Source organism: Zootermopsis nevadensis, unplaced genomic scaffold, assembly GCF_977971745.1.
Source record: "Zootermopsis nevadensis isolate Lab colony 2312 unplaced genomic scaffold, Znev_1.0 Znev_ptg000022l, whole genome shotgun sequence".
Taxonomy (NCBI): domain Eukaryota; kingdom Metazoa; phylum Arthropoda; class Insecta; order Blattodea; family Termopsidae; genus Zootermopsis; species Zootermopsis nevadensis.
Window position 1 is genome coordinate 20,375,532 of NW_028259154.1, and position 26,504 is coordinate 20,402,035.

Below are 26,504 nucleotides of genomic sequence, written 5' to 3' on the forward strand. Positions count from 1 at the left end.
TTAAATTTATAATTTCGGAAGTCAGAGGCAAGTTGTGGTAGATGGCCAGTCAAATCAAAGAAGTGTAATTAAGCAATGTTCTAATATACTCGTATTTTGTGTAGATTTGAACGTTATCATATTTGCCGTAAAGACTGTTATGAAGTATTAATCATGTTTACAGTTGCATTTAATGTTAACGAACGAATATGATACTTAAATTCACGTAACTGAAACGTACTGGTATTTCCTTCAAACGTAATGTAATGGCTATGCCGCCTTGACTCAAATTTGTTTTTCGGTGAGCTAGAGCTGCTTTCACGATGTGAAAAATTGCTCACTGAGAATTAAACACTGCTAACCATCGGACGAAATGAGCCTAGCATAACGATATGTTAGAATATGAACTTCGTTGTTTAGGATTCGGACAAATACTTAACCACGAACCTCCCGCCGTTAACTGGAAGCGGTATTTCCAGTGGAAACACTTCTCGCCGCTTCTGTGTGGGGTTAGTATTTGGTATAGGCTTCTTGGAAAATCATTTCTAGACCTCGTTTCTTAAATCGTACATTTGTACGGACTGTTTGCAGGTTTATGCATTATAAATTCATTGAGTTCTCTTTTTTATGTTATGTAAGAACATGGAACGGCAAGTAAGCTGTAGGATGTGGGCCCAGTTCTACTTTCACGTTCCTTATGCAATCTCAAGTTGAAGTAAATTTTGTATGAAATGTATAGTGTTTTAAATTGTGCGTATCAACATGGAATTGGGCCTTCTTTTTTAAAAAAGGCGGAGAATGTCTTGACCATTTTGAATGACTGTTACCTCGCCAGGAAAGTCTCTGCTGCATATGGAGAATGAAATTTAGAAATACATAAAACACACATTTTTATGAACTACATTTTTTATAACATGGTTTGTGGTTGTGAACTGTTTGAATCCACAGATATGCAACAGAAAGGCAGAATTTAATTTCCCCGTTTTTAATTTATTACTGCGGTGAACCGAGTTATATTAAAAATTTCATAAAGCATGTTGCAATAAAATACTCGGCCCAGACAAACTTAATATCTTCGTTGCAATTAAGGTTGCACAGTGCTGAAGAAAATTCGTCAAGATGGCCTCCAAGCCTCTGAGAATCGGCCAACGATATTACCAAACGGTGCATTGAGTTGGTGGTGTATGTAAAGACTTCAGTCTGGTTTAAGGGTTTTAAGCCAGAGCTCCCCGGGCCGAATGTGGCCATCCAATATGTAAATTGTTGTAATGCTGTTTCTCCGTAGGGTATGATATGAATGGCTACGTCAGAAATCAGAATTTTAATGAACAAATTTGTTGGAGAAGATTATTAACTTTCCGGTAAATACCAGTCTGTTTCGCTTTCGTAAATTGACAGAATTTCTAATGAATAGTCACGAAGTTATAATAAAACATCTCAGCGGTTTGCGAGTAGATAGGAAAGGGTGAATGCAGCCTAGGTCTCTAAGGTGTTTAAACCCTTGACGTAAGGGATAGGGTTTTCTATCCGAAACTACTTCCAGGTTACCAGTTGGTAGTTATCGTCGAGTGCACATCCATTTCCCCCCTCGTAAATCGACCGCCATCTCGCGTCTACCAGTCGACATGTGTTCAAGGAGTGCTGAACCCTTTTCCTTTTACTCTGAAACGCGTGAAACACATCTCTCTCATTCACTTTGAACCCTCTGCTTTCTTCTTCTTCTTCTTCTATATCCACTTCACGTAAATGCAGGAACCGAGGCGGAAATTTAGACTAGACTTATGCTTGTTTATAACGTTATGTCTTCCCGCGTTCTGTCTAATAACATGAACATTGAAATACGCAAAAGGTTTGTAACCTTCGCGCTCACATCAGGGGATTGACGCACATTTAAGATGTTTGAAAACAAGGTTCTGATCAAATATTTGGATCTAAGAGGGGTCCGTGATAGAGACTTGAAAATTTTGCCCAAAAAGAGGTTTTATACATTGTGCTGCTAATCAGATGTTATTAGGATGATCAAATCAAGAACGACGAAATAGGCTGGACATATATAATGGGAGAGATGAGAAATGCGTACACAATTTTGGTTGGAATGCTTGAAAGGAAGAGATCACTAGAAGATCTAGTCGTAGATGGGAGGAGATTATAAATGGGTCTTCTGGAAACAAGGTTGAACAGTGTGTACTGGATTAATCTGGCTCAGGATTATCGGTATTTTGTGTACACGCTAATGAACATTTTTGTTTCATGAAATACAAGGAATTTTTTGACTAGCTGAGGATCTCTGAAGCAGAGCTCTAGTCCATGGCGTCAGTGTCTTGGTTTATCTCGCCTCTGCCCTCTGACTGCTCATCTAGTTACCTGGTCACCCTTCTTCCCTTCGCCCACATCGTGCTACTATTAGGCTTGCTTCTAATTTCGGTGACGAAGCAGTGCAGCCTGTTACCGACTCGGCCGTAATCCGATACATTGAATGAATCGTAGCTGTACACATGGTAACATGATTATTGCAACATCCATAATTACCCATACGGGGAACCTGAGACTACTGTGTTAACAAAGGAAGAAAAGAGTAATTAATTCTGAAAGAACATGAAGCCTGCGAGAAAGAAATGCGTTGCGGGGAAGTGAACTTTCATATATTGGTACTCTACAGTTCTGCTTCTTTATGGTGGCCTCTGTTGTAGGGCAAGAGGAGAGGGAATGTAATAGTTGCTGCGTGAAGGGAATCTGATTTCCGATGTCGGTGGAGGAAAGAGCGGTAGTAACAGCCTCTGTGTGGATGCATCAACGGTTTATTTCCATAGTAGCTTGAGAGTTATGCTCAGCGACATTAGTGACTCGCCACAACTTCTCAAAACTGGAGCCCCTGTATCAGACAGCTGTCAGGAAACACCGACACAACTCGTGCGTAGCGGAAACTCAGTGGACGCATTGAAATAACAGGACTGTGCCAGTCGGATCGTGTCCGCTCCCTCTCCGACGCGTTGTCACGTCAGAAATCTGACGTAATGCTTGCACTTGTAAGTTTTCTCTTGTCCAAAGAGAGACGTCCACACCTTCGCCATAGATTCACGGTGTACCTTTACAAACATAAGCTCTGTTCACACCCAGACAATTCAGTTCTGTACACAGGGTACGTGTCTTGGTTTGTTTAACCAGGCGTTTTATGGGTTCTAATTTTGGACAATGCATTGCTATTCTAGGGATTTAGACAATCTTTCATCACGTTGTATTAAACCTGGATTCCGAGGTATATTTTACGTTCAAAGACTTGATCTTCTCGGAGGTGAAGGTAGACAGAAATACACAACAAATATCCTCGCTGCATGTGACCGGTATAAAACCTGGTAATTTCTTGTTAGACGGCCAGACAGTATTTTATTCAGGTTTGCATGGTTTTTAAAGATAACGAGAGGCTCCAGAGGTGTGTCATGCGAAGTGTAGCTCCTGCATGGAGCCCACATTGCATCATATTCTTGATAACTATCGTCTGAGGGAGATAACGTTGGCGCCTAATCATATGTAATATGTCATATCTCGACCCGCCCTCTTCCCAGATGTGAGCTTTATGCAGAGTTGTACTGGCTTTCAATATGCTGTAACATTTTTTTACGCAGGTATTCAGCCAGATTATGTGGGTGAAAAGCAACACTGTCCACTTGAAACTCTTATTTCTCAACGAAGTGCGAAAAATGCTAGGACATTGGGAAGGACATGTCTCCGAAATTACTGAACGGTTTTGAATTCACACCGCATATTGTCGGGCGAATTTAATTTTGGTTACTGTCGATGCAATGTAAACTGCTACTTTTCATGGGACTGAAACATAATTTTACCAGTTTTCTCTGTAAAAAAAGTCGTCAGACGACACAAAGTGCAGACTTTATAAGAACTACAGCTTTAATTTTTAAACTAATGTAAGAAAGAAATGTTTTCAAATTTGGGCACGAATGGTTTCTTCAGTTTTTCCCCCAGTCGCTTTCATATCTTTCTTTTCTGTGTTCGTTCACGGCCTTTCTCCTATATTCGTTTCCAGTTCTTTTAATTTGTCTGTCCTGTCGCCACCCGTCTTTCCCCGTTTTTCCCTTTATCCGTATCGTTAATTAACCCCCCCCCCCAAAAAAAAAAAGAAACACAAAAAAAAAAAAACGAACATGCCATCACAAAAGAAGAGCTGTCAGTGGACACAAGCGGTCTTCCGGTGTGTCGACGTTCTACCGCGCGGTCCGCAAGCAAACATGAAAATACGAAACTGTCTTCTAAACGGAAAACAATTTGTGACTTCTATCCAGTGTAATATTTGCTGTCCTATTAACTTGCAACGAAAGGTTTTAATCTGTAATGATAGTGTATTTGCATCTTCAGCAAATGGACATGAAGGTCACTGTATATGGGGTATCATATTTGGATGAGCGTAACCCTCTGGAGGGACGCAATTTTCTATTCTCGCTATGCGTATAGCAGAAGACCCCAGACACAATTTATACGTAACTTCGCGTTTCCAAGAATCGCAGGAGATAAGTCTAGTCTGTTTGTCTGTCTGGCTGGTAGATTTCCACGCAACGACCCAGTAGACGGCAATCATAAGACTTGCCGCTGTGAAAGCCTCAAATCCTGCAAACGGGTTGCGCCAGTTTGGTACGTAGAGAACTTGCTGAAATATGACGTCATGGCCTATGTCGGCGCGGTTGGCCTTTCTGCGTCCTATTCCTGAGGTCCCAATTACGAATGAGGGTCTGCAGACGATGGTTTACCTGTAGAAGTAAATAAGAACGTAGCTCTCAATTAATTAGGCGACAACGCTAGTCCACCGAACGTCTTTGTTCGCTTCAGGTCCTGGGCTCCACTGTCGTTCTGGAGACTGCTATCATGACTGTGATTTTTCGTGGTTTCAGTTGATGAATTCCTGCACATTTATCGTGTTACTTCATTATTGAACTTCTGTAATTAATTCCGTACAACGCTCTATTTTACTTAATATTTGCAAACAAATTCATTACTTGTATGTAGGTTGGATGGCCACGTGTGGTTACATTGCTAATGGAGCAGGCAGTCCGCCTCTGTTGTTTCCCCGAGTATTGATAAAACCGAGAGGCTGGGTCTAAATTTTGCCGCGTCGCACTGATACCAGTCGCTACTTTGATGTGTAGACTGCAGGAAACAGCGCGCTCGTGTAAGGTAATACGGACACATTCACGTATGTCTGTTTGTGTGTGGTTCCCCAGCTACCTGCTGAAATAGACAGAACAGTTCGTGGTTTTGCGATTCTCAAAGCCGTGGTTTTCATCGTACACGTCTCTCTCAGCAGGGGAAAGGTAAAATACAAGTTACTTTAAAACTACGTTACATTTGTTTTTGTTGTAACTTTAATTCATTTTCGTAATGTGAATCAGTGCATTGGAACACGAACAGGTAATTACATTTGCATTAACGTCTACGAATGTTGGAGTGCAGAAATATGGACTAATATTTTTCCACGTTGTTATGCGCCACCTTGCAAACAGTGGACAGTATGATCGCATATAAGGGAAGTTCGTCATCTGGCGGTATGTCCGCATCTTAACTTCTGAAACCATTCAATCGATTTTGACGTATTTTGGCATTGGAAGTCTGAAGTAAACGATGTTTAAACGATTTCAGTTTTGCTTCGTGTTGCCTTAATTGTTAATACGAATCTGACATCGAACTCTTACGGTCATGTCAAAGATTGGTAACCGTGAAACTGATTCGTGAGAATTTATAGGCGCCATTAAGACCCAAAGAAATTGTTCGAAACGTGTTTTGACGAGGTGAATATTTTTCGTAATACAAGGAAATGGAAAATCTGATTATGCAATGTAACTCTCGTAGTGTAAATAACCTTTATCAGAAGATTGTATCTGTAATGAAACTTACCAAGGCCCACGAGTTGCGCTAAATAAGACTGAAGTCTGCTCTTTTACTCAACACGAAGGGTCAGTTTTGTCATGTATATTTTCTTCAGACGTTCATTGTTTTACTGGGATATTTCTGAATGGTGCTAATATGATCCGAGGAACTGATGTGAAATTCGAAGGAAGGCAGGAAGTGTGACATTAAAATAATAAGTAGGCCTATACGATACATTTGCAGATCGTGTCTCTCGTTAATGGGTAGAATGGAGTTTCGTTCCAGTACACAGCATGGACACGAAACAATTGGCATTTTTCTTTAATAACAGTGGCTGCAGTCTGGTTTTATTATTTCTTTAATTAACAGTTTCGTAATTTCGTCTTTCTTCAAACCACACTAGCTCTCCTCGTATACCCTCTGTGAATTTCAATTGCGATTTGCATTCTGTCTTTTAAAATGTATTATCGTGACACAGGTTTGCATGCATAGGTCTGCTTGGTGCTGGAATAGCAGAAATATTACTGCAGAAGTTTGTGTGTCATTAGAGAGCTAAAGAAAACATCCAAGAAACCCACACGAATTTAGTGTCGTGACGTATTTTGGGATCGCCCAAGTCAGAATTTCCTTCCTGCCAGTTTTTCCAGGATTGTGTCACTTGTAGGAACTGCTGAATATCGCACTGAAAAAAAAGCATGGTTTTGCGAATGACGAATTCATTTATGCCAAAATATCGACTTTTACTTTTATTTTATACTCAGTACAATTATTTATTTGTATTATACCCAATGATAGTCAGCAGCTATAATTATTAGCCTTTTGAGCGATTATAATTATGTACGTGTGCTGTTTCTGACAATTTAAACCGATGATTTGTACTTAATTGAACGAACAGCGTGCATTAGGCCACCACATAGTAGACGTTTTCTTTCTCTGTTTACAGATTCCGCCACTCGCTTAGATGTTCGTCCGGGGCTGTCCGTTAACATGAGCTGAAACCCATCGACACTGCCGTGTATTCAAGGCAGGATGGAGTTACGGTGGCCCCACCCTCCTAAATATTTCTGGCTATTGGCAACCCTGTCATTGCTTCTGCGGGTGTCACAAGGCGGAGACAGCACAACGGTGTCTCCGTCAACCGTCACAAGTACTACCAGCAGCTTTAGCAGTAGCTCCGCTGATCCTTTCAGCAAGGCTACTTCCGCCAACATTTCAACGACAACGTCAACACCCTCTCCCAGCACGTCAACATCGTATCCTCGGAATGATGCCCCAGCAACCACTGTTCGCGCTCCGCCCGAATTTAAATTCACTCGGACACTTTACAATGTCAGTATCCCGGAGAATTCCGTGGGGAAAACCTACGTCACAGTGGAAGACAGGATGGGTATCGCAACGGTCGAGAATGATCCAGATTTCGAAATCCGCTACAAGATCGTTGGTGGTGACAGAGACAAGTTTTTCAAACCAGAGGAAAGGTTAGTTGGCGATTTCTGTTTCTTGCTTCTGCGAACTCGGACAGGTAATGTCGACGTTCTGAACCGCGAACGAAAAGATAAATACGTGTTAGAAGTGCGGGCGACTGGAACGAGACGAGAAGGACGGAACAAGAAGAGTGTAATGGAGGTGGACACGACGGTGGTCGTTAAGGTGCTGGACACAAATGACCTCAATCCCCTCTTCTATCCGACTGATTACGAAGCCACTGTTCCGGAGGACACCCCGTTACATCGGAGCATTCTACGTGTGTCCGCCGAGGACGCTGATTTGGGTAGGAACGGTGAAATATATTACAGCTTTCATGAGACCCAGGAACAGTTTTCTGTGCATCCGATGACTGGAGTACTTTCACTTACGAGGCCCTTGAGGTATGCTGAAAGGTCTCGGCATGAACTGACTGTTATCGGACAGGATCGGGGTGCTCTTTTCAGATCAGGCACAGTTGGCAAGGCTAGTACAGCGAAGATCACTATACAAGTTCAGCAGGTGAACTTGCACTCGCCTGAGATATACGTCCACCATTTACCTGACATCGTAGAACACTCCAATGCAGATATATATGCAATAGTCCGTGTAATTGACAGGGACCAAGGTATACACGGTGAAATTCAGAGCCTGGAGATTGTCGACGGCGATCCAGACGGGCATTTCAGAATTCGATCAGCTGAAGAAACTGGAGGTAAAAGTGGTGAATATAACATTGAAGTATTGCATCTGTTAGACCGGGAAAGTGCACCACAAGGTTATAATTTAACACTCAAGGCTACAGACAAAGGTGTCCCGTCTAGACAAACTTATAAGTCGGTGCCTGTCCATCTTGCCGATCTCAATGATAACGCTCCTGTGTTCGACCGAGAAATATACGAAGTCGATGTACCGGAAACAGCCCCTGTCAACACTCCGGTTATCCGTCTGAAAGTGACAGATGCGGATGAAGGAAAGAATGCACAAGTATTCCTCGAAATTGTAGGTGGAAATGAGGGCGGTGAGTTTCACATAAATCCAGATACTGGTATGTTGTATACAGCAGAAACGTTGGACGCCGAGCACAAGGCGTTTTACACGCTGACCGTGTCAGCAATAGACCAGGGAAATGCTGGCACTAGGAAGCAGTCGTCTGCAAAAGTGAAGGTAAATGTAATGGACACTAATGATAACGACCCCTTGTTTGATCCTCCGGAAGACGTTGTCTGGGTGGACGAGAACGAATCTGCTGGTACCTCTGTTACCAGGGTTACGGCTAGGGACAAAGACTCTGGTGAGAACGCGTATATATCATATAGTATTGTAAACCTTAACCCTGTGCCTTTTGAAATCGATCACTTTTCGGGTGTTGTGCGCACAACTACTGTTTTAGACTACGAATCCATGAGGCGTGAATACATTTTGAGGATACGAGCCTCTGACTGGGGACTTCCATACCGCCGCCAAACAGAAATACAGGTAAAGATCAGGGTAAGGGACGTGAATGATAATCGGCCACAATTCGAGAAAGTGGAATGTTCTGGAAACGTGCAGCGATACGTAACGATAGGAACAGAAGTAATTACTCTCTCAGCAATCGATTTCGACGCTGGTAGCATTATCAGCTATCGACTTATTTCTGGGAACGAGGATGGCTGCTTTGCTCTGGATGCGACATCAGGTGTCTTGAGTGTTACGTGTGACTTGGCAGACGTGAAGGTGTCAGAACGCGAGGTGAATGTAACAGCCACAGATGGAACTCATTTCTCGGACGTTATGCGTGTTATGATCAGGCTAGTGAATGGGAAGAAGAATCTAGGGTCGCCGGAGAGAGTGTTAGCTGACGTGAGCGGAAGCTTCCAGTGTAGAGACACGGGGGTTGCTAGGAGGTTGACGGAAGTGTTGGCTGCTGCGGAGAAAAATAACAACATGCTTGGACGCTATGGACCGCAAGAAGAGTTCGCCATGATGCCAAGTCGGTACGGGGAAAATGTCCACACTCCAGAGTTTATAGACTTTCCAGTAGAGATACGCGTGAACGAATCCGTTCATCTGGGCACCTCTCTTGCCAAGCTTCGAGCACGCGACAGGGATCTTGGATACAACGGAAAGTTAGTGTATGGAATTTCTGATGGCGATCATGACTCCGTATTCCGCTTAGATCCTGATACAGGAGAACTGAAGGTCATCGGTTTCCTCGACAGAGAACGCGAGAGTAAATACCATCTTAACATCAGTGTGTATGATTTAGGCCGGCCGCAGAAATCGTCATCCCGATTTCTTTCCATCACCGTTCAAGACGTGAACGACAATGCACCAAAATTCGAGAAAGCCGTTGCGAGTTTTCGGGTGACTGAGAACGCCCGAAACGGCACCGAAATTTTCAGGGCAAATGCGACCGATGCAGATCTCGGCGAAAATGCGGAAGTGAGGTATTCTTTGGTGACAGACACTGAGGACTTTGCTGTGAACCCAGTGACAGGCGTTCTCACCGTGGCGTCAGGTCTGGATCGTGAAAGGCAAGACGTTTATGAGTTGAAGATTCGTGCTACAGACGGTGGTGGAAAGTACAGTGACAAACCGCCTCTATATTCAGAAGCCCTTGTTCGTATTACTATAGATGACGAAAATGACAATGCACCTGCGTTTGCTTTACCTTCCCATACAGTTAAAGTGCGGGAAGATATACCTGTAGGAAGTGTTGTGGCTATTGTAAGTGCAACTGACCCGGATGTTGGTGAAGGTGGTGAAATTCGATATTCCCTTGTTGGAGGTGGGGACGGAGGAGAAGGTAACTTCAGTGTCGACCGACTCTCCGGAACAATACGCACAGCCTTGGCTCTGGATTTCGAAGAGCGGCAAGTCCACAGTTTGACGGTGCGGGCTCGTGATCGCGGTAACCCCTCCCTCTTCACGGACACGAACGTCGTAGTTGAAGTTGTGGATGTGAATGAAAATCTTCACCCGCCGCTGTTTAGTGATTTTGTTGTGTCAGCGACGGTTCGCGAGAACCAGCCTGTGGGAACAGTGGTCACCACTGTAGTGGCTACTGACGCAGATCCACTAGGTGATGACTCCAGGGTGTCCTACTCCATCCGAGGCGGCGACGGGATTGGCCTCTTCTCCACCGATAATGAAGGTAAGACAGTTTTTTCACATAGCTCACCTCTAGGCGTAAAAAGTCTCCATCTTCAGGGCTTAGCCCCGAAAACCAACAAGCTCATCTTTACCGCTTTGAAAACTGCAAATCTGACATAATAAGTTAAAATAAATAAGTGTGAAGAAGTGATCATTAAAATCGTTTGTGTAGGTTCATGCCAGGCCTATTTTTTAATGAGATCTGGCCCTTCCTACACAAAATGAGGTATAGCTTTCATGTAATAAATAAAATAAATTCTACATTATTGTCATATGCAACCGAATAATTAATCTCAAAACTGATTTCTCGCCATCGCACATAAAATGCTCTTACGTTAAATGTATTAAAATTCGATACGTTTACTGTGATATCTGCGTTCTGTAGCTATTCATAAGTATCCTCTCAAATCCACATCCCTACTAATTTTGTATTCCAACTTCTCTACACATTTCAAAGCAAACGTGAGAAATGAAAGGTTTTCACACACCCTGGCTGTACTTTAATTTGTAACCTGTGGAATATATCTGCCAACTCATCCGTACAACGAGATTGATTTTTTTTTAATTTCAAAAAAATTGGAAAGGCCCACGTTGAAGCTGATTGATTCGGACGGAGATTTTACGGTCGCCGCGTTTGAATGAACGCGCCTTGTAGTTCTATGCTGCTTTGCGTTCTGAATTCAGCACGTGTAACTTTACGCTTAAAGAGCTGCAGGAAACCACGAATCCTGCATTGACACCAGCAACTGTGCATTTGGGAATCAGTCGCAGGAATGTCACTTCTCCTAGCTGCTTGAAGCGTTATATGACGTTACAGTTCTCAGTCTCAAATATTACTTGGCCATACATCAAAAGCGTTGATCACTTTTAAGTAGGCTATTTATTGAAATTTCTCCATCCCTTGTGATGTTTAAAATACCTTAGTGTTCATATTTTCTTAAAAATTAATACAGATTAATAGATAATTTCACACGACAGATGTGAAGAATTATGTTTTCCTTGCGGTACGGACTGAATTCATATATAATGTTTATACGAGCTTTGGCTTCGAAGGATGAACTAGTAGAGATATTCCACGTCTTCTGTGGAACCCGAGAATTCTGTATCTTGTTCACATGAGCTTGGCGCTGGTTCCTGTCCTGAACTACGCGATTCGCTCAGAGGTTAACCACGACAGACCTCAGTCTGAACACTCTGTAGACCACCTCCAACTTGATAGCGTTTGATAACTGAGGCTTGTGATACATATGCCTCGCTGCCGGTTTTAGTAATTTGATTTCTGGCCCGGGCGTTATAAAAATAGAGAAGATACTGAGTCAGATGGGGTTTCAACTTTCTGTTCATTGCAGTGTCACCGTTAACAGTTTTAGGATGTGGACCGGTTCAAGTTGTTGCTATACGAATTTTGCTTTATGTTGTGGTAAACCTAAATTGATTTTTCCGTCAGATCGTGTTTTTTAATTATCCAGGAACCAAAAGAGCGCAAATAGTTTCAGTTTCCTTTCCAGTCCTCTCTATCGTAACATTGCTACCGAAAAATGATCATCTCTCACCCCGTCTAGGTACATCTAAATGCGTGAAACGTTTTTCCTAACTCACGTCGATTAGAATGGGGGATTACTATCATGGCCATTGATTCGAATCACGCCCGAATGTAAATATGAACGCAATTTATGATAAAATGATTACTTTGTAAGAGCATACGATGGTTTAAATATATTATATTTTTTTATTTGTGAATGTCACTTGGTACCCTCATTTTAATCGTATTTATTCCAACCCCAAAAATTACGTACAAAGCAGAGGTCGTCACTGTGTATTAGATACTCTGCTGTGATGCAGAACTTTTAACATCATTACAACGGCACTGGTTCCCAAATCTCGTTATCTGAACGCTTTAGTTTTGTCTCCCCCCCTTCCCGCCAGTTCGTCATCACTGTCCTCTTTTGTATGTCCTCCCATCCCATTTGTCTCGCTCACTGATGATGAAAACTTCAAAGTGAGTCCTACGAACGCGCTGTTTTAGTGACGACTAGATGCGGAGATTTCAAATTTCAAATGAAACGGACACAGCAACAGAAGGCATAAAGTTAGAAGTGATTCATATAAAGTTAGGTGGAAACAGATACGCGTTAATGACAGCCTTTCAGACAGTTTTAACGGGAATCAAAGCATTTAACGAAGGGAGCATTTTGGCCATTACCAGCTAGTAGCGTTTGTTATAATATTGACATTTTTATCTTTTGTGCGTATAGACATTCGAAACACTTTGATAAGTATGCATGTGGGCCCGAATGAAGTTGAAATAACCACATGAAAAATCACCCTCTGTAGCTGTTTGTGTGTGGATTATTACGGATGGGATGGGTACACACAGTGAAAAGTATAAGTAATCATAGTTTGGACAGTAGAAACTTCGTCACTGGAGGTAACCTTTTTAATATTATTGTTAGATCTTAGAATATTTAGCGACTATCTTTGTCCTGTAGAGGCTATATAATGTCGAATGAGATTTGAAGATGATCATGAATGTTGAGTGAATAAGGATCTGAAAGGAGTTAGTCGTGCTGTATTTCAGGTTGCCGTCCCATCTGAGGAAAACGGCGACTGCACTGTTCGACGTTTGGAGTTCAAAATAAGGGCTGAAACATTACTGCATTCTCAGGCCCAACTGAGGCTTTCTACGTCAGGGCAGGGGACATTAAATGGTGGCGTAAACATAGAAGGTCGTAGTCGTATTGGTCTGTGAAGGAATTGAGATAATTACAGAATCGGACCCCGTTGGGATGTCCAGTTTAGCTCTGTTCATAACGCAAGTCACGAAAGACTGCTGTGACACAAGGAATTAAACATAAACAGCAGTATAATCCGGTGAGATGGCAAACAGGACCGAACAAGTCTGTATTACTATTGCCAGAAATCATGACCTGTTATCGAAACACACACGCCCCACACTTCGTGGCACGGCGGGTTTTAGAAACTCTTATGTTATCCACCGATGATACTCCATTTGGTCTCTTGCATGACTTCGTGACACCAAACACTCGTATTTTAGTTAGGTCTCTAAAATATTTGGGCCTATGAAGGATCAAATGAAGCAACCAATATTCATGTGAATAGCATAGTTGGGTTTATGAAACTGTTTATTTTATTTATTTATTTAGTGTTCTGTCTGACGACAGGTCCATATGAACAGGATCCTTCCATCCTTTTCTCGGACTGGGACCTGTTCATATACGTTCTTGGCAGATGATCCAGAAGTGGTTTGCCATTGCCTTCTTCTGTGTGTGAATGGAGTAATTGTTGGGATGCCACGGAGAAACCGGGGAAGCCCCCGGAGGAAAACTCCGTGTTGCCTAGACCACGGCCTTGCCCAACACAAGTTATAAATTCGGGCAATTCGCCGGGAATCGAACCCGAGTCCCCAGGATTACAAGGCCAGCCTTCTAACCGCTAGACCACCGTGATGGTCGAAACTGTTTACCTTCTGCTATTTAATTATTCAAGCCACTACCGTTGAATGAAATCAGGGAACAATACTGCGTTTAAATTACGAATTAGGACTATTATTGACGCGCAGTTTAGATACCGCTTTCACAGTTCATGACGCACGTCGCCTAGACAACGCAGTTATAAATATAAATAATAACTTCCGTTAGAGGATTTAGCCTTGTGGTTTATTTGTCGAATAGGAGGCTGGGGGTTTAGAAAACGATACAGAGATCTATGAATTACCATTATGCATGAGGTAAACGTTTTGGCTTGACGTTACATTTTTTTTTAATGTGTACACTCTTCTCTGTCATGTACGACCCCATTTTCTATACAGGTTCATGGATAAAGGAAATAAATAATCAAACAGTAGTCCACCGTTGCTCATCAATCACGAAATACCCATTGAGATTTTGATGTATCGATTCGAAACAGACTCTCATCTTACTGCAGCAAGAGATATCCAGACCACAATACAACGTATTTGCTACTGTAAAAACAACACAGCAGGTTAGTTCTGTGTGTTTAGCACATCCCGCCACCCCGTAATGTATAAACACGTTGTGTTCTTGTTGCCACGAAACAGCATATTTGTGACATTTCTGCTGTAGCACAGGAAGGTTATCCAGCTGTTATATGTTAAGGCTGACGCCTACGGTGTCCGAAGCCGGCAAATTAGGAGTATACTGTTCGTAGACCTATTTCCAGACTCTGTTTCACAGTTCAAATCAAAACCTTTCATGTCATACTTACGATAATTTATTGAGGTGCAGTTGTTTTACAACGTTTCTGAATCCGGGGCTGTTCGTTTGTTTAATTTACTTTGGTTGGGATGGGGAGAGTATTTGATGTAGTAACGGAGACATACTGGCTTTATGCACCAAATTAGGTCAAGTACAATTAGCCTTTTATCATAGACCAAAGACTGAAATAACACATTTCACAATTTATTACCAGAATTAAATTCAGTTGTTAGGGAAGATGGACCTTTAGATTTGTGATGGTTCTGTTCCTAAATATCTTTTTAGAGTTTTAGGCCCATATCCGAGAGTTTACATTTGCAACTTTTATTTCGTATTATTAGAAAAACTTACGAGTCAGCCACACGGAGCGCAGTACACGTTCTGTGACCGTAATTCGGCTCGGTTGGGAAGGGAGGAGTTGTCAACTTCACAGCGGGGATTTAAACACATATTTAGCTCTGGGAAGGCGAATCATTATCTGAGATGATCCATGGCGATGGAGATTTAGCTTTCTGAAGTGGTCTGAACTGATCAGGTTGCTCATCTGATGACGGAAGCAGATCCAGCTTTCGGAACGTTGTGAGTGTTTTCAAACCAAGACGAAGGTTGAAAAAATATGGAATTATTGCTGCGATTCGGTTCAGAATCTTTAATCTTTCATTTCGTCTTTAAAGCCGTGAAGATTGAAATGTACAATGCTAAACTTTCACCTGCTAGTTTAATGGAAGTTACGTTTGCGTCTCGTCCTGAAAGATGATTATGCATTAGGGTGTTGCTGAGGAAAAGTCAGTTGGACCTGGGGGGGGGGGGGAAGAGAGAAAGTAACAGATTGAAAGTTTTCTTACTTTATACTCGCCAAATATAATTAGAGCGATCAAATCGAGGAGAATGAGATGAACCGGATATGAAGCACTCATGTGAGAGATTAGAAAAATAAACACAATTTTAGTAGGGAAGTGTATGAATGGAAGAGACCACTTTGGAGATCTAGACTTAAGGGATTGATAATATTAAAGTGAATTTTAAACGATAAATTTTAGGGGCGGGGACTTGGCTAACCGTTTAAAGCCGAAGCTCGCCTAAAAACCTTGCATATGAAGAGGTGTGTGTGTGTGTTTTGCTCGCTTTCATCCAGAATGTATATACCGATTGTACCAAACTTCGCATGCTTATTTCTTGAGACCAGGAAGAGATGATGCAGCTAGCTCAGGATAGATTCCAGTGGCGGGCTTTTGTCAACACGGTGATTAACCTTCTTGTTCTATAAAGAGAATAGGCTGTTCTTTGACAGGCCAAGTATACAATCGACTTCTCAAAGAATATCCTGCACCATAGAATGAGTGAGTGGAGAGTGTGTTCCTCCTGAATCCTCCATGCCTCACCTCGACGCCCTCTACACGTCTTCATGACGTGTTTAAGCCCGTCTCCTAATGATCAGATCACTGGATCACCAAACGCATTAAAATGATCTGCATCATGAATCTGCCTGGTACGAGTATGCAGACAGTTTTTTTTAAGAACTCAGCTTTGTTTTGTATTGTTTAAAGCTAACAAAAGTTAATGATCGAGTTTGTTATTTTAAAAAAGTTTTTAAAGCAAAGTTAATCTAGCAGCGTGCGGGATTTATTACACTATCCCCTCTTATTCTCCTTTGACACCAGACAATTCCTGCTAATATAGTATACAATTCATCCGCCTCCATTCCCTGCTGAGAGTGTAATCTGGAGTAAATGCAAAGTAGAAATTGGTGTAAAGAGGGTTTTGATGAAAAATTCAGCCACAGCTACGCAGGGAGAGGAGCTCTGGAGAAGTTTTATGAAACGTCAGGTAGCTGGAACCACTATAAAGGTAAATTAATTATTGCAGGCAACTTTTGTATACTACATGTGATATGATATATAAGGTAAAGTCATAACAGTATAATTGTATAAGAAATTTGCATATAAAGCTTTGTAGTCGTAAGCACTCGTGTAGTATACGAGGGGTAGGGGGTTCGAAGTCCAGCTCAGGCATCAGCCTATCTGATTCTAGTACATTTATTGTAATGTTGTGTCACATTGTTTGACCTGATACGAGAACACGCGCCTCGTTAATAACGGTATTTGGAAGATTCCTTTGCTTTGAGCAGTTGTTTAAACGACGTACAGAGAGCGTAACATCAAGAATTGAGCGTGTCGTAGTGCTAACATCTGGAGGGATGCACGAAAATTGAGTGACAGGAAACCATGTTTTTTTTAAAAAAGAGTATTGCTGCTGTTTACGTAAATTGGTATGAGGTTTCAGTGCATTTTCGTAATTTAATTTATAACTTTGCGGCCCGCGAGTCTATAAGCAGGGATGCGTGCGACCCCAGATCTGCAAAAGGTTGAGAACCGCTGAGTTAGACATTGCTGTTTGTATTACACAGATCCATGCCCATCTGTTATCCGTGATAAAAGTTGTGTATGTCTGAATCAAGAAATTGAAATCAAACACTTCGACGTTTCGGACCACCTCTTATCATTAACTGTGATACGTCGTCGTGTTGGCACATATTTTTGTAGTTCAGTTTTCTCTTAACATCAAGTATCGAAAAGTGTGATTCAGTAATTAGTATTCTTAGTATCTGGATGTTCCGAGTGGAATCTCAGCTCGAAAATCAGATTTCTTGAAGAGGTTTCATTTTGATTTTACCAGAACTTGTAAGATAATGTCAAAATAGGTCAGAATAATTTTCGTATTATTTTCAATTTGTCACTGAAAAGGTATTAATTGACTCAGAAATCAAGAAAGAATCTTAACTTCTTGCCGTCATCACGTGTCTGATTGAGCATGCCGGATAATTTTCTGTTCCTCGCAGAAGGATATTCTATCCTGCGACACGTTTCCCTGTAGATCAGCGTTTCTCAGCGTATGGTACGCGAGCCAATGTCGAGTGGTACGCGAGCCAATGTCGAGTGGTACGCGAACTAAGTAAGAAAATCAAAAGATAATATTAACATAAGTAAGTTTTCCCTGAACGTATTTGGTTAATGGTACATTTAATGTGTTCAATTACAATTATTGGTACGCCAGCGAAAAAGGGTGAGAACCCCATGCTTTAGGCTGAACACAGTTCCATTCGGTTTGTGGTTTTATTTCTCCTTCGGGTTCATTTTCGTCTTCATGAGCTCGTCGGTAACAAGTGGTGACCTTTAACACGGGAACCCGTCGAGGATATACATGTGGGTTTATTACTTCCTTTCTTCGTGATGCTGTTTTATCTCTCTTATTTTCTTTATTTTTCTCTCGCCTTTACCCTTACCTCTGTCGTTTCCGTTAGTACTCTAGGTATAAATCCACTGACAATAAATCAAATTGATTCTTGCGCCATGAAACAGAAGAACTGAATTTAAGGAGTGGCAAAGAAGGATAAAGTATACCATGAACTTGCCTGTTGAGTGAAAAATTGCACTAGAAACTCCGGTATTTGCTTGTATTGTTGAATTCATCTGTACTGTGAGTAAAGTGTGCGCCCTAAGACTGCCATTGTATGTTTCCACTCGCGTATTGCCGTTCTCGTAAGACCGCCCCTCGCATCCTTCCCTGAGCAGATTAATCCGAATTTAATATGATCTGTTTCTCTCATTGCATCTGCCTCCCTCTGTAGCCTTCCTCATCTGTCAGCCATGCCCCACACACTCAACCCAATATTTGACGAAAATTGCGAATCATCATCAAGTTCGCCAGTCTGCGTATTTCTCCAGCCTCTTGTTGTTAATCGTCGCTGAATAGTTGTAGGCAACTTCGCTTGTTCGGAAGTTGCCGAGTTTTAAACAGAGAGCTCAGAGACAGGCTATTCTGATTGCGGTTTCTTATAGTTTTACTCAGTTCCTTCAGATTTGTCATTATTATTCATTCTGTCATTTACTGACAATTTCGTTAAATAAACCGTCGTCTGTATTGGATTATTGGTATTTTAGGCCGTTATTTCGTAGCGACAATGTTTCATGGATGACGTTAAATGTAATATTTTTAAGTTAAGAAATTATGAAGAAATTTTCATAATTAGTTTAATAATTAGCACTTTTCGCTTGTTATTGTTTCGGTCATCAGTTCAAGGAGGATGAACTCTGCGGAACACGTAGAACGCAGGAGTAGAAATGGGAAACACATATAATTTTAATTGAAAACCCTTAAGGCTGAAACTCACACAGCACATGAAAAGTGTGTGCGGTTATGGGATGGTTTCAAGTTCATGACAGGGTTTTATGGCAGTATTTTGTCTCGTCGCGATCAATCCTTGGGCTCCACGAAGACAATAAATATAAATCTGCCCACCACCTGGAATACCTATCAACTTTTCAAGGAAGACCACGAAGTTAGTTACGAGTAAGTAAAGCCGATTTCAAAAGTGTCCGTTTTGTGACGTGTCTGTGTTAGAAGAGCAGGGCACGACGCGATCTGCTGCCGTCAGCGTACACTGGCTCCATTTCAGCTCACCATGTCTACAAAACAAAAGAAAGACGTAGCAGATGCCACATTGTTGTAACCACAAGTTTACTCAGTGAACTGAAAACAGATAACGCCAAAGTTTTATGTTATGCACTAATTGAATGCCTTTTGAAGGAGAAACACAAATGAAATGTTTGTGCTTTGTCTTGTATCAAAGCAAATAATTCTGACGTTACCGACTTTTACAAAGCGATAAGTTGGCGGCGACAGTGTTTGCTTATTCCTGTCTGTTTACACAAAGAGCCAGGCTGACTTTTCTTCTCATCACTTCAGATGGAAAGTGTTTCGATGTGCATGAAGTTCATCTTCAGTTACATGTTTCGTTGCGCATTTCTTTCCTACGACCCGGCAACCCAACTTACTTGCAATTTATTCTGAATTTTTAAATTTTTACATATATTTTGTTATAGTCGGCGCAGTAGTTTTTGACCGGTGGGGGGAGACTAGGAGCGAGTCTCTTTTGCGATAGTATAATGCTGACTGCACCGAGGAGCTTGTGTGACTGAACGCCCAAACAAAAGAAATACACTGACCGTGCCACCTCAGGTACACAGACTAGGCCCGTCCGCCAGCTTCTCCACCGGCCAGAAACTACTGCGCCGACTATAGAAGAAGGTAACTGGAGTCATTACAGATGAACACTTTACGCCTGTTTCAGCTGCAAGGTTTTTGATGCTATTTTGGTGGCTCGACTGCTCCCATCCCATAGCTACCGGCTTTATGAGCCAAAACCTACCACTTTCTTCGAGATTATTTTAAGGGAAGAAAAGGCATGGGGCCAAAAAGAGAGTTTCACAACTTCCAGACGAGAAGGGAAGGCTCATCTTGACTAATACGTTGCCTACTGTCTTCCTTCTCCTGTGTTTCGCTGCCTGTTGTACCCTTTTCTGTTTTGCTGTGTTCGATGTGGAGAAAACGAAGTTCTTGAGGGGGTGTTGCGAGATTCTTTGGAAGGGGTTCTGTGGGCAGATAAACCTATATTATTGTACCATTAACCCTTAGCGCCCTGTCATCCCCACTGTCACTTTTCTTTAACCCTCCCCCCTCAGAACAGGGGGTGAGGTAAGTGCGTTCTACATTATCAAGTAAAAGGTGAGGTATTCGTCTTATAATAATTGGGTAAGAAATTGGAATTAATATCTGTTTTGTGCCTTTTTAGAAGTTTTTTTTCTTTTTCTGTCTCGTATTTGAAATGAATGGTGCAGCTCCTTGCCTTCCGTAAGTACAAACATCCTATACTACACTGCGGAAATCCCTTTCATACTTTCGGAGACACGGAGAAACCTACTCTGTCTTTCCATTCCATTACTTTGTACTAAGAAAGCTTGCCAAATTTGTAAGAATAGAATACTTTCGATTCTTAAGATAAGTTCCTGAATACCCATTCCCTGATATGAAATGCGACGTCGATATTTTAATCTGCTTCAACATTGATCCTCTAAACCGACACAAAACAGGAATGAAGTTGCCTTGCTTTTACAGTGGAACATGAAGACTGCTGTTTAAAATTTAAAGTGCGTTCGTACATACAACTATTTTAGCAACTTTAAAACGTCTCTTCCGCTGTTTCAGTACTCGAGTGTTTCGTATTTCTGCCCCACAGTCTCCATGCATCGGACACCCTCTTGGTCCACGGATTCTTATTGATTATTCGAAAGAGCTTACATATCCAGCGGCATCCTCTCCTATCAGCCACCCTGGGGACACGCTCTCGAGCGAATACATGACTCAGTGTTACAGAGAAGCTCCAGAAAGTGCATCATCACAGACGTACAGGTAGTCATTTTGTTTGATGGCTTATCTGTGAGGATAATATTAATATTAAAATGAATCTAACCTACGGAAGGTGCGAAGTGCATACAGCATTAATTGATTTGTGGTTTATTTAAAGATTGTTGAATTGGAAAGGTTATGTAAGGAAACGGTTGTGGCCTGACTTGAGGTAATATCCTGGAATTTGCCTGGAGGGACTGGAAGAAACTACGGAAAAAACTGAATTACTAGATCCGGTCTCTGAGTCAAGATTTTAAGTCGGGGTTTACAGCTTTCGAAGCAGGAGTATGTAACGTATATGAACATGACATTTAGTAAGATTCTAGAAGTTGTAAGAAAGTAGTTTGAAAATTCGTGTGCTACCTTTCCACTTCTCGTACATCCTGCTGTGCATGAAAATAGGTTTTCTCCACCGTCTTTTCTTGACGAGGTTTTAACTTTCTCGCATCGGCGAGGATGGAGACTCATAGGTACGTAACAACGTTTCGCAGAAACATGCTGTCTCCATCTACAGCGTTAAAGATGAACAGGCCTACATTTTAAATTTCGGCCATGGAGATGTAGAGAGAAAGGTATAATGAAACATTTTTACGTTCCTGTAGAGAATAAAAGTCAAACTTGTAGTCTATGCTACTAAGTAGTAATTAGACTGCACACTGCGTCGTAGGTCATAGTTTATAGTTATTCTTTGCAATACCTATAAGATCCTGAAACTTATAAAAGATCTTATGTTACAAAATGAAGCTAAAACGACAGAATATGATTGTATTTTGCATTACGTCCTTAACAAATATTACAGGAAAATATCTATCCTCTGGAATGTTGCACTGTATGGTCTTGTTGATATTGACCGACGTTTCATATGAGTTAAATTCCTCCATCATCAGGTCGATGCACTTAAGCTCCACCCAGTAGGTCTGTGAGGTCACACAGAGCATTATCCGAGAAGACTGCCATTTTCATACCCGTCGCTGTGAGAATCTGAAATCTGAACAGAAGTATTTTAAATCTTCAACATAAATCACTTGGGGGGCGTGCACTAACAGCTCACGTTTTGCTATGCACAGTAGTCGCGTTATAGCTGCGAAATCTTTAACTGATACGGCTTGCTTCAGTATCTGTGGTTTTGCTGTCGATTACCTGTACACGCATAAGAAACTTTGCACGCCACGAAACTTCGTTTGATCGTACCTCTTTCTTGTAATCCACCGCAGGCGTTGAGTAACTGACCGCTGTGTCCTGAGTAACTTCATAAGGGGTAAATCGTGTGCAATTAGATACGTGCTGGTGACGATATTATTTATTACGTATTAACACACTTGCTTCGAAGCATGGATATTATATTAGCATTTGTTGTTGGCTACCTTGTAAGCTGACGATTCTAACATCATATTAACTCATTCTGGTAGCAGAACCCCCGAGATTTTGATACGGGTAATACAAGATAGTTTACTAGATCGAATTAATGTGTTCTTACTTTTTATTTCACAAATGTATTAGCACAAGATAGATCTTCCTGTTGTTATCCCAGCCGTAGAATTCAGTGGCGCTTTTTTGTGGGTATTTTGATGACATTTCGGTTTCAGTAAAAGCGATAATGTCTGGACTAGATGGCTTATCTGCTGTGGTTTGCTGATTTGGTGGTTTTGGAGAGCCTGCGGTCATCCATTTCTTGCCTTCATTTTGAAGTATAAGAAACTTTATCCCTTCCATATTCTTTATACTTTTTTCTGGTGAATTTTCGCACTCCCATATCTGCTGTCAGTCACGTCTGCGTTTCAGAAGCATTATGCTGATGGGATGGATTCTGAGAGATAGTAAGAGCATATTGTTTTGATGTACCCTCTTCCTTGCTGGGCGGTGGCTGTATAATGTAAGCTACCAGACGTATATTTCAGTACAACCCCTTTTCTTTTCACCCCACGGCCATTTCCGCACAAGATAGGTTGAATCGCTGGTGGAAGTGGGAAAAATGTAACAAAAATCTCACGCATGGGAACTGTGTAAGTGTTAGTAGGCTACGTTAGGGGAGACTGGGGCTAGTTCTTACAATTTTCAATTACGATTTTTTTTGTGCAATTATTCTTAAAATTTACGAAGTTAGCAATTATGGCTTCAGGTAGTACTATTATTCGGCTATATTAATAACATTTTTTCAAAGGCCTATTTATTTTTGTTTCGCCACAAAACTTGTTTATTTAAGAGAAGGCGATTTGTAACGATGTGTCCTGTTATGGTGTTAGTTACAGTGAAGGGGAAAATTGTTACAACACATTGTATTAGTAAACGGAATAACAATTCTGACATTTATTAAGTAATTAATTACAGACAATATACCACTTAACTAAAATATAACAACTTGCCCATGTAACAACTAGCCCCCTTCTCCCCTACTGGAAATATTCCTCAGCACTACTCTAGTACGTTTTTTTATTTCTTGTGTGTTGTGGGGAACTTTTGCGTTTTTAGACAGGCGTATTTTACTCGTGGATTGCGTGCAGCTGGAATAAAGTATGCATTATTTCTGTACCTAAACTAGAGTAGACGGCATTCGTGATTAATTTAATGTCTTGTCCCCGGAAATGCGTGGATTTGTACGCCACCGCGTAGATTTTTTAGTACGTTCTTTAGTAGTATTGTTTTATTTGTATAGATTCTTGTTTACATGGCACGCTCACGACTGCATGATATTTATTCATATCGAAAGCTGGATTATATTCTACAAAAATTCTTTCTCTTGTTTGTGTATCGTATTCATTGTAAGGCAAGGATGAAAATTACCTCTGTCCTAAATTTAACACCACAAGCCACGAGGACGTGTCTTTGTGTCCTGTTAAGCACTGTAATGAAGGAGTATTGGGAAGTGAAGGCATACCTAATCCACGCATTCTTAACCTCGGCACTAGTAGTGGTATGTGTGGTATTTATTGTGATAATGTTGAAGGTGAGCAATCATCTTCCCCTCTCCCGGTCCATTTAATTTGCTAGAAGCGCTGTAAGTACCAGACGTCTCTCTGGATACGACCTAGAGCCGGTGGCGAAGGAAAGATTTTCTTGCTTCTACCGGAAATCAAACACCGGATGATGAACCCAAAGAAAGCGTTGTTAGTGTGTTCACAGGACCAACAACCAGTCCTTATCCTAAGGCATATGATAGATCCAGTAAGTACCTTTCCACCCTCATTCCCTAAAATACATTTTAATATTATTCTCCTATGTAGACGACTGTCATTACGTCCTCCTTGATTTGACCATCGTAGTAATGATTGTAGCATAGGGCCTAACACGAAAGTGTCTACCATTTTATTTTAGAAGCATCTGATACGCCATCTGTTCCCTGTGATGTTTCATATGTAGCCTAGTTGAAGCACATTTGGGATATTAATTTTAGATGCTATATGATTCACTTTTCTGTGCTATGGCTTTCGCTTCAAGTTTAATTTCAACACGGAAACCAATGATTTCGAACTACGTAGTTCCCAGAGGCTGGACTTTATAATCTCTAAGATCAAAGAGGAAGCGAATGCATTTTCAGTGTATGACAAACGCTGTTTAGTGAGACCGGTAGCCCTCGGACAACGAATGTCCTGTGTTTGCAGAGTGGACGGTGAAATGTGGACGTCAGAAGAAATTCGGTATAACCGGGGTTGGCTGTAATGTGATGTACCTGCGTAATTAAAATTTCGGATGTCTTGAAGGGATTCACGGACGGGTTCATGGCCAGTGTTCGAACAGGATATCTCCCAGATGCGAGTCGTATGACGTATCCTACGGCTGTGTCCACCTGCGTGGTATCACTTTTTATGTGAGGTCTTAGTCATGAAGACATGTCTGTATCGTTATCTTTATATAGTTGTTGACATCTTGCTAATGCTATGGTAGACAGTGTCCGTTTTCTGCTATTTACACGGCGCGACGTTTCGGGAGTTACCTCTGTTCCCATGACCGGTTGTCATTATAGGCTAAGTGGTAATTTTATTATTATTATAAGATTAAGGGGGACGTTTTGGATCAACCCATTCGTGTTTCGATTCCCGCCGTCGTAACTACTCTTAGGGCAAGAATAGAGAGTATAATGGTGTCTAACCACCTGAAGACGCGAGTAGAGTAAGCTCCCGAAACGTCTTGTACATCAACTATATCGCAGACTGTGCAATGCCCAACATATTATTAGTGTAATTAAGTAAGAAGTGCCACAGACCTTTAGAGATTCATCTTGATAAATGTTATCGACCTGAAAAGCATGAAGAGATGAAAAACGAATACTTCAAGAAAGGAGGTGAGAAACGTTGATGGTCTGACATGAAGAAGTAGAGATTACTTCCCAAGAGATTCATTCTCCTTTGCATAAACATTAACAGTGTCGTACCGCAAACAGTGTGTTACATTACGTAAGTCTAATTAAGCTTCCTTCAAACTTTTAAAATAATTTTTATCCCTACGGGAGGTACGAATGAAAATGGACTCCCTCACTCTCGGAGCATTTGCATATACAATCTAAGTTGTATTAAGGCTGTAGATACTCGGGGAATAAGTGATGTACTGCTACAGACTAAGTAATTCTCTCACCGATTCGACTTCCAGTTAATTTTGTTTCCATCGAGTTAAGTATTAGATTTAATTTTATTTCCACTGCGATGTCTTCCACTTGTGTTTACAGAGTTCCGTAGGAAACTGGTATTTTCAGAACGGTTTCGTTCTTCTACATTCAGTCGATTGAGAAATAAATTTACTTTCTTTCACGTAACTGCAAAAATAAGAGACACTCGTGCATGGTTTGAATTACACGCACATAAACCGCACACCTAGAATTATAACTTTACAAAATCATAAATGAAGGAGAGTGAAAAGGTGCCATCCGTACCTGAATATACGCAGTGCTCACACCTTTCGTTTCAAATTCTGAATGTTCCTAGGAGGAAAATAAAGCCATGTCATTCATGCAATACCCAACCGTTACAATTACTGTCTCCGCTTTGAGCGTCTCTCTTCAACACAAGATTTATTCCTTGACTCTTACCTACATATCTTTTGAAGGTGGACACTGTGATAATATTTATAATTATTATTGTGTGGCGTAGCTCAGTCGGTATAGTGACTAGCTACGGACTGGGCGACCGGGGTTCGATCCCCGACAGGGGCATAGGATTTTTCCTCTAGCCTCTGCGTCCAGACCGGCTCTGGGGCCCACCCAGCCTCCTCTACAGTGGGTACCGGGGTCCTTTCCCGGGGGTAAAGCCGGCCGGGGCGTGATGCTGACCACTCACCCCCATCTAGTGCCGAGGTCAAGGAAGAGCGCCTACATGGCGTATAGAGGGACAAACTTTACTTTACTTTACGTTGTAACATTTGAGAGGTACAGTATTTGGGGCGAATCTGTACGTTCCACGTCCTCTGCACGTAATAAAATCAAGGACATCTGGGGGTTTGGGTTGGCTAGCAAGTAGGTAAGCATGTACTGCCAACACTGTAAAAATGATTTCCCAGCAGTAGTACTTTGTAGCACGCTGTCTTAATGTCTTAAGGTTACATGGTACATAAGCGCTTTCGTTTTTTTTGTCTACCCAC

The 26,504-nt window shown here is 41.6% G+C and overlaps 1 protein-coding gene across 7 annotated transcripts in view; it reads left to right on the forward strand.

Moving 5' to 3' along the window:
- The window catches only part of kug (FAT atypical cadherin kugelei), a 488,225-nt gene that overhangs the window by 225,810 nt on the left and 235,911 nt on the right, over window positions 1–26,504 (forward strand). For 6 of the 7 annotated variants that reach the window (XM_087353699.1, XM_087353698.1, XM_087353702.1 and 3 more), the window contains one exon: window positions 6,797–10,456. In XM_087353699.1, the coding sequence (XP_087209825.1) occupies window positions 6,883–10,456 (3,574 nt within the window). In that variant the 5' untranslated portion in view covers window positions 6,797–6,882. Of the gene's footprint in view, window positions 1–5,215; window positions 5,301–6,796; window positions 10,457–26,504 lie in introns of those variants that run through there. The other variant, XM_087353700.1, reaches the window with a different exon arrangement.